At 36.7% G+C, this 9,619-nt stretch overlaps 1 protein-coding gene across 1 annotated transcript in view; it reads left to right on the forward strand.

Annotated features, from left to right (window-relative positions):
- Positions 1-9,619, forward strand: part of PIGN (phosphatidylinositol glycan anchor biosynthesis, class N) — an 86,243-nt gene that overhangs the window by 44,881 nt on the left and 31,743 nt on the right. Inside the window, exons 13-18 of the mRNA XM_009083883.1 lie at positions 550-732; positions 4,051-4,187; positions 5,261-5,360; positions 5,487-5,579; positions 6,978-7,069; positions 8,769-8,880. Of these exons, the coding sequence (XP_009082131.1) occupies positions 550-732; positions 4,051-4,187; positions 5,261-5,360; positions 5,487-5,579; positions 6,978-7,069; positions 8,769-8,880 (717 nt within the window). The remainder of the gene's footprint in view (positions 1-549; positions 733-4,050; positions 4,188-5,260; positions 5,361-5,486; positions 5,580-6,977; positions 7,070-8,768; positions 8,881-9,619) is intronic.

Raw genomic sequence — 9,619 nt, forward strand, 5'->3', positions numbered from 1 at the left:
CAGTTATCCACCAGAGAATTCACTTCTGGTGCTCAGGCTATCAGGTACTATTGAAGTGGAGGACATGAAACCCCAGGAAGGGAGTATTTCAGGCTGTGGAGTGACCATGTTCAGCTGCATCCATAATCCTCCTCCTTCGTAAAATGTTGTACCTTCAGAAGGACCTGACTATTTTTGAGGGGGTAACTTAGACTGGAATATATATATATATAGTCAGATGCTTATTATGGGAAAACCAAGCGGCATGCTTGATAGTAGGTTGTGTTCCTGGTGTGCTGTCTGTGTAGCTTTCACCATCTAATGACTGTCATGGCCAGGGAGGATGGTGAAGGAACCAAGTGATGGTTGATTTTATGTCCAACAGGAGTCCAAAGCAGTGTGTACTTCAGCAGTTGATGCTTGCTGAAACACTGTACCTGAGTGTGGATAGGACACGTGCCAAGAGTGGTGGAGCTGCTTGAGCTCCTGTCAGTGCCAGTTAGGCCAATTTGTGGAATGGGAAGCCTACACTGTTCTAAACTGTTGCTTATATGTTTTGTCTGCCTCCAGGTATCCCTGTGCAAAACCCTGATTAACCTTGCTTTGGAAGGCTTGTCTTATTACCATACTTATGACAGATTATTCCTGGGTCTAAGTATTGCAATGGGATTTCTGGGCTGGACAACTTACGTGATTTTGGTGATTATCAAGACCCATACCAATTTGACCAAAACTTTCCCAGCTAATAATAAGGTAGGTCAGAAACATTCAGTTATTTTTTTCTGTCAGTTTTCAGCATTAAGTGTATGCTCAGTGTCTCTGTGTGGGACAAATTGCACACCTTACCCTTCTGTTGACTTCATGTGGAAACTGGCAAGCTGTGAAGTTTTCTAGCTACTGTAATCCTATATAGTGTTACTGTTTGGTCCATTTGTTAGGATCAGTATTCTGATAAGTTTGAGTTTTCTGATAAGTCTGAGTATGCAATACTGTGCTTTCTCAGTTCCTTCCTTCCTACAGCTGTGCATTTTATTAGATGCTAATGAAAGTGTAAGCAAACATAGTGATGCAAAACTATTAGAATCTGTCTTTAACCAGGAGGCAATTTTCAGCATTAATAGTAGTAAAGTCAGCATTCTGTTGTAAAAATACTTGTTCAGAAGTATACAGACTTCAGCCTTCAGAATACAGACTCCAGGCTTCCAGTTTGATTTACTTTAAGGCATAAAAAATAGCATGTAAATTATTTTATTCCTGTCCTCTTTGGCAATTCAAAATCTGTTTTCAGAAGCTGTGCAGCCCAATCATGGTGTTTTTAAAATGTATAGCCTGTTTTAATAGAAGGTGAACTGTGGTTTCATAGATCAGAGTCTCTTTTGCTCTTTGTGATTTGCAGGGATGCAGCAAAAGACATCAAAGATGAAGGGAGCTCTTTTTGACAAGATCATTATGGTTTGATTTTTCACAAAGTAGAAAAATCCTAGGAAATTAATTTGCTTTCAGTCATTCACCAGGAAAAGAGATACCTCAAAAAGGTGAACAGGCAAAAAGCTAGCATTTCACTAGAGAAGGATTAAAGCCTTCAGAGCGGGGGAAATTCTCTCAAAATTCAAGAATGTGTTTCAGAATAAAAGGACTTGTTTCATTTGGTAATGTAAATGAGAAGGAGCACCCACTTAGCATATTTACTGCCTTCAATATATTACTCCTATCATGCTATCTTGGGGTTTTTACTACTGGCTGAAATGAGATAGTCTTGGCTTTTAATGAAAATGATCAAACAAAATTAAAATGGAAAATATTCATAAGTTCTGCACTGCATGATTTAGATTTTCTTTCATCAAATAACTGAGAGGAAGTAATCCAAGATGCATGTTATGTTAGATGCGAGCAAAATAATTACAATAAATAGACTGAGTATCAGGCATATTAATAACTACATTAAGGAAAAATTTTGCATTTATAGTTGACATGGATTTTCATTTGGTGTATTGATTTTACTTGTTGAAGGCAAATTTTATGCTAGTGACACTGGCAGAAAAAAAAAATAGATTTCTTAGTTCTTTGTCTATAGAATTTCTCTTTCCTGAGGTTTCAATAAGAGGCCTTTTCCTGTAGAATCCTTTTTTAGCATTCCTAAATACTTACAGAATCACAGTGTGAGGCTAATGCTTCATATATGGAAGTTATTTGGTTTATAGCTCACATTGGAACTGCTTAAAGAATTTTGCTGAGAAACTAATCTACCATTGACAAATAGTCTCCTGCAAAGCACAACCTTATAAAATCAAGGAGCCTCTGAATAATGAAACTGCATATCTTGTATATATCATCTTTAAAAGTCTTTGGCTTCTTATGCTGCGTATGAAAAAACTTTTGGTGTAATATGTTGTTTTGCTTAGCAAGAAGCATAACCTTTTAATCTATTTTAAACATCTACAGAAAATGCAAATCTGGTTTCCATTTTCAATGCATGACTGACTAGATTGGACTCCATAATATTTAAGTCGCTATATGGAATAAAATGTTGATTGTATATGTTTACTCATTCAATGCTAAATTATATTGTGTGTATATCATATATATACATATTCATTCTGTCTATATGTCAACAAATGTAAAAGTTAAAACTAATAAAGCAGAATTGCACTAGGTCAGCTTTCGATAGGACATATCTATTTTTAGTTTAATGTCATATCTTAACAGAAATTCTGTTTTTAGAAAAATTTCAAACTTGCATTTGCTGTCAGTTTAGATCAAGGCAATTGTATGTCAGTTATGGGGAAGGGGAGCCAGAAAAGATGTTAATCCATCTATGTGAACTGCTAATTAATTGTCTTTTCTCAACATATTTAACTTGGTTATGTATCTGTCTACATAACTCGTTCAAAGAAACTAGCATTTGTGTAGCAGCAAACACTGTCTTTGTCCTTACCTGCAGTGTGCTGAAGGCTGCGCAGCCACTAAAGCTGCCTTTGCCATGTCAAGTTGCAATACATAAAGTTGTGTATTTAAAACTTGTACATAATCTTCCCTTACCAGTAATTCTTCTGATATCTGAATGTCCCTGAGTAAGGAAGAGTAGTTCAATGACCAGATGAAAGGCAGATGCACAGTGACTGTTTAATGCTTCTCTTTGCACAAACGAGATTGCTGCTGTCTGATGATTATGGACTGACCTACCTACCTGAGATAACCCATTTAAAAATTTCCTTTCTTTGATGTTCCTCCTTACAGTGTTCTCAGTCTGAGAACATAACATTCTAATCATTTGAGTTACAATTGAGTACATAACATTCTAAACCCATGTCTTATTTATTTCTTAGGTTTTTTTAAGAAAAGCCCAAAGCAGTAGATGTAGGTTAGGATTAAATATAGCAGCAGTTGTAGCTATGCTGCCTGTTAGTGCCATGCACCACTGTGATGTTTTAAAATTGTGGGTTCTTTGAGTAAGGCCGTTTCTCCTGGAAGGCTGTTCACAAGCCTCCTTCAGCAGCTGTTCCTACATCTTAAGTAGTTGTGGGTTTTTTTGGTAGGAGTTAATGCTTTATATTTTAATTTAATTACTTCTCTTACAAATGTCTCAAACAGGAGGAAGGAATGTGCTGATGGAATTTTCATTAAACGCTTTGGCTGTAATGCTCTGAACTTGAACTCGAAAGGTTATATTCTGTTTTTAGAATCTCAATTTGAGAGCGTTTTTTTTTCCAAGACCTAAGGGTCTCTGACTTCAAATTGAATTCAAGTATCCTTTGAACATAAATAACATTGCATATATTTGGCTCCCAGATTGTACAAGTATGCCTTTGCTGTGCCGATTTTGCTGCAGGACCTTATGAAGAGATGTAATGAGAATTAGATCTTCAAATCCTGTTGTTGTTGGTTGATTTTTTTTTTTTCAGTCTGGCTGACAACGGTGTCCGCAGTCATGTACATAGACACATGGCAGCTTGAGTGATTGTGTTGAAACAGCATTTGTTTTCCTGTGTAACTAACAAATTGAAAATAGTGGGTGGTTTAAAACATTTTATTGCCATTTCAAGAATGTTTGTCCAACCATTTGTTTTTCAGAAATCTGCTGTTCTCTTCTATGGTTTTGCCTTTGCTGGAATGATAATAGCTGTTTTCCTGTTGATTCAAAGATGTCCTTGGACATACTATATATACTGTCTCTTGCCAGTACCAGTATGGTATGCAGTTGTGAGAGAGTAAGTAAAGAATACAGTTTATGATTAATGTTTTATAAAACCAGGCCTGTGCTTCTATTTTGTTGACAAATAAATTTTTCCCATAAGTTTGGGAGAAAAAGTTATATACAATTTTATTGAACTTCCTGAAGTGTTTCCTGAGAAATTCCATAGGACCCTGGTTTATATTTCAGTTGACATACAGAGTAGTTTCCAAACTGGTTGATACAGCTGCTAGGTCTAGAAGATAACTTTTCTATTAATAAAAATAAATTTCCAAGACAATAAGTATTTTCAAGACAGAATGTTTCTCATACTCTCATAACTGTAGCGAAAGGATGCTAAAATCTGGGGCAAATACCTGCAGCAACTGACTTCTTTTGTAAAATGGGACAAGTTGTTCCTTTTCTTCATTAATTTTGAAATAGTCTGATCCTGCGAAGTGTCAAGTGTGCAGAACGCCAGCTGCTTCTGGGAAACATGTGCTTGTCGTGTTGAGGAATGCACTCCCATGTTAAAGCAAACTTGCTTTGTTTGGGTCTGCTTGTACTCCAACCCAAGAAGACTTGTTACCTTCTGATTCCTATCTACTGTTCCTATCTATTCCTAATCTACAGGCAGTTTTGTTGATACCAACTCAGTATTATTCAGAGAAAATGAGACCAACTGCAGTTAGATAATGAGCTGCCTCATAAAACACAGGAAAAGCTAACTGGATTTTTTTTTCTCTCTAAGGCTTCTGAATGTTTCATCAGTTATGACAGACATTAAGCACAGCATAACCAAAAATATTCATAAACTCAGAGTCTATTTGGATAGAGAATAATATGAAGCCTGTCCAAATACTGGTGAAGATGTGCCAGAAATGGGAGGGGAAAAAAAGCTGGAGGGTTTTATTGTAGATTTTATATCAAATAAAACTGGGCAGAAAGATCCTCTGGCCTTCACCCATTCTGTTTCTAAACAGTAGGCAGGGCCAGCAATGCCCAAAACTTTTTTTGTGCTCTGATCCCCTCCTTGCCCTTCAAAGGTAAAAGCCTGTTACTGCTTTTTTTAAAAAAATAAATATTATCTTGTTCCATCATTTTTAACAGAGTTCCTGTTATTCAAGACCTTGCAGCAAATGTCTCGTCACTTCGTGTCAGTCAGTCTGTAGGATTCCTCTTGGTTTGTATACTGGGAATTGAAATACTAGTAAGTATTTTACCCATATGTATCAACAGGGTATCTCCCTGCTAGCATTTTACCTCTTTGAGGAATTAATGTGCTTGGTTTTCAGTCTTCTGTTGGTTGGGGTTTTTTTATTTTTATTTCAATTAGGTCTTCAGTTTTTTCTACCGCTCTGCACTTACTGTTGGTCTTCTCGTCTTTGCTGGCTGGCCAGTGATCACACAGCTCTGGGTTCAAGCAAAGGTACTGTATTGCTTTGCCTCAAGCAGAACATTTCAAATGGTGAACAGCTGGGTTGCATCTTAGGATGTTGGGACTGGTCTCTTTGGAATGCTGCTTTAGATTCTTGTTCAGTTATGCTGTTATTCTGGTCTCCATCATGACCAACATGTAGCAAGGCAAGGGAATTTAATATAATCCAGATAGATCTGTTACACAACACAAGTAATAAGACTGCTTAGGAAGTTTGGGTAGCTCTGAATTAGCTATCAGTTTTCTGTTGTTAACTAAAAAATGCTTGACTTAATCATATGAAATGCACATCATTTATCAAACTGTCACAGTGACAACAGAGTTGACATGTGAAATTGGTGAAATTATCACCACTAAGTAATATGATCATTTATTTTAAAAAATTATTGACGATAACCAAAAAGTGATTGCCAATTCATCATTGCCTGCAATCAGCTGGCACATATTGTTCCTCAAAGGCAGCTTTCTGTACCATTTTTCCCAGGAAAAACCCTCTACTTTTGTAGATACAGGTGTAAAGTGGCACAATCTTTAATTAAGGAGACATTTCTTCCATTAGTTTATTCAAACGTCTCTTATTTCATGAAGGACCTAAAAACGGGGGTTCTGGGGTTAAAAAAAAAAAAAAAGAGTCAAAGTGCTAAGTCTTTTTCTTCAAGAACTGTCCAGATGGAGGATTGTATTTGTTTATTTACAATTTTTTTTGTTGTAATTGAGTAATCAAGTAACTGACCTGAAAGCTGGGTACCCACAGATGATGTTTTGTAGCACTGAAATTTCTTTTCAGGAATGTGAATATGACTTGAACTTGAAAATTTTAAATGATGTAGTTCTTAATGGTTTTATTTAAGTAAAATACCTGGGATAGGCTTTGGGGCTTTTTCCTCCTAGCAAAGAGTTCAGAGAACTATTTAGATGATTATGGTGGTTAAATCAAATGGCATACAGATTCAAAGACTGGAAAATGTTACCATATTTTCAGAGTATTCTCTGTCAAAGCTGATTAGTTAGCTTCTGCAGTCTTCTGAGGACATGCAGTTTTATGCCTTTCTTCTGTAAAGTTACTCCTCAGCTTTCTGGTGCCTGCAATGTGTGTGAAGGCCACGTTTTGAGAAAGTGCTTTTAAGTGTGAACTTAGCTTTTATTGTCATTGTCTTTGATAGGATTTTGACAGCTATGTAAATGGGATTCATTCCGATATTAAATTGAAATGCTGTAATACCAATGATCCCATGCTCTATTTTCAGTTAATTCTACTCTTGAGACATGCAGGGGTTTTTGCTTGTGGGAGATGCAAGTACCTGTTAATAGTTTGCTCAAGCATTTATGATTAGGCAATTGTCTCTCAGTATGACTTCCAAAAAATCCTGTTTGTTTTTCTTCTTTTAGACCAGAGCATTGATCTGGGCCCTTCTGTGCATACTCCTGGCAATATTTCCGTTAATGCCTGTTGTAGGAAGAGAACCAAACATTCCTCTGGTGTAAGAATCTCATCTTGTTCTTTAAACTTTTTATTTCCCTCTTTGATATTCAAAATTTGGGCTGCCTTTCGGTATGTGTGAGGAATTGTATTCTTAAAAGCTGTCTGAGACAGGAGTTGAAATTCAGAATTTACATAACATTATTATAGAGACCTCAGTAATTCACTAATGTGAATGAGAATAGACTTCATTCTTTTGCCACATCCATTTGCTCTTTGTGTTATTCTGTAATTCCTTGTCAAGGGAAACATTTCTCGCAATACAAAAATTTATACATTTTACATGAAAATAAAGGTCATCAGTAAAGGAGGATCTTCCCTGGGATGCAAACATGGTAAATAGCACTAACATAGGTGAATAAGAACATCTAGTCAAAAGCAATTTACTTTTGACAGCATCTTTCTGAATTCATCCATCTAATTTTGAATAATTTGTCTTTGAATAGCACTCTGTACCTAATAAGATATTCAGGGAAATAGAACAAATAGGATAGGCGGAGCTCTCTTCTTCCTCAGTGTCTCCTTTTTATCTTCTTTTTCCACTTTTGTTTCTCTGTTCTGAGTTTTCCTTTCCAGTGTATTTTTGTCTGATTTTCTACAGTTGTTCATTTGCATTTTTTTCTAGTGCATCTTTGTTGTCTGCCCCTCTCCTCTTGTGACCTCCTGTTTCATCACACAAGCATTCTCTCATGTCTGGATGCAATCCAGGTGGTTGGCCTGAAGGATTCAGCTTGTGGTGTCATCATAGTTACTGCAGAGAGAGACTTGAATTGACCCTAGACTGCCATGGCTCCTGCTGTCAGAGCCAGAGTGCCTGATCCTCAGTGAAATATGGGATTTGGGCAGTAATATATGATTGCAGGTAGAATTATGAGCCCAGGTATTTCCAAGATTGACATTCTGCCTCAATATTTTTCATTGTATTAAAAATCTATCTGTTGAAACCCCTTCTTAGTCTTGATCCCTGGGCACATTAGAAATATTCAATACAGATCTGCTTTGGCTGTATTACATCCTCTCAGCTGTGTGTACACATGTATGTATTTCTGCTGTTTCAAACTGAGGTTTTTCTATTATTTAGAACATTGTGCACACCTTAGAAATCAATATGGAATTAAATTACCTTCAGATCTTCCTCTCTGACACTTCCCTACATTCACCTTACCCAGGCTGTACACCTCTCTATTTATTCTTCTAATGAACCATTGTACCTCTGAAACACTGTGCTTGTCTGAATCTTTTCAAGGGAGTTTTGAACCTGAAAAAGCTTGAAGCAGCAATTAAAAATATATGTATATGTGACACTTCAGGATGTTGAAGTTAAGTAGATGCTGGGAGAGAAGATACAGGAGGGAGAAATCAGAGTGCCAGTGAAGAAATAGGTGCATCTGTTCTTGAGCAGTGGCTCTATATGTCAGGTCAGGGCTTCTTAGTACAGTAATAAAACTTGTATGATAGGAACATGGAGCTCCTAACTCAGCTCAGTCATAAAAAGGAAGCATATAAGAGGTGAAAGCAGGGTCAGAGGACCCAGGAGGAACCTAGAGACACTGTCTGAATATGCAGGATAGGTTAGGAAAACCAGAGCTCTCATGGGGTTGAATCTGGTGTAAAGTGCAATAAGACAACATACAGCAGCAAATGAAAGACTTTTGATGATGCTTCCTGGGATTTTATTGCTCTTTTGTTTCTTTTTACAGAGTGACAGCTGGTTTGTTGACTCTCTTGATCTCTTGCTTGTCATTTGCATCTCTTCGTAAAGGCGAAAATAAGTACAGAAATAATGAAGATCTGAAAATATATTTTTGTCAGGTCAGTTGCTACTTTTCAGTAATTCTGAATGTTACAGTATCTTTGCATGCAGATTTTTACTTACTTTCTAAGAATGTGTTCCTACCGAGGCCACAATTTTCAAGAAGGAAATGATTGTTCCTAAGTTTTGCCCTTGACTATTTCAAGAGAACCATGTGCACATATTTAAATATCATCATGCTGTGTTTCCAGAAGCTCATCCTGTGTATATTTATATTCATTGATATATATATTGCGTGTACATTTTGATGCTCTGCTCAGAGAGTTTGAGAGTTTGTCCTTCCTTGTGTGTGTGTCCGTAAGTTCCAGTGACTTTTGCAGTAATTGCACAGGCACACTATGGACAGGCTCACTGGTTCAGGGGGCTTGAACCAGTTCCAGTTTCTGGCTGTTGAATAGCAAGGTGAGACTGATACTGAGCTGGTTTTCTGTTGGTTAAATCTTCTTTCAAATGAATGATAAGATTTTTTTTCTTTATAGCTGCATGAATTAGGTAGGGGTTTTTTTCATAGTAGGTGTTAATTAAATTCCAGAGAGCCTTAAAACTCTAATAATACCTTGCATGTGTGCTGTCCTCTTTTTTTTTTTTTTCTAACTTATTACAAGATAAAGGTTTTATTTCAGGGCCAACTTTATTGGTTATGACTTAGTGTGTGCTGGAGTTGCTTATTGATCTAAGCAGTGCATTCATTATATCAATGATTTAGGTATGGAGTTCAAATAGGTTGAAAGGAGGGGA

This window comes from Acanthisitta chloris, unplaced genomic scaffold (assembly GCF_000695815.1).
Source record: "Acanthisitta chloris isolate BGI_N310 unplaced genomic scaffold, ASM69581v1 scaffold5971, whole genome shotgun sequence".
Classification (NCBI taxonomy): domain Eukaryota; kingdom Metazoa; phylum Chordata; class Aves; order Passeriformes; family Acanthisittidae; genus Acanthisitta; species Acanthisitta chloris.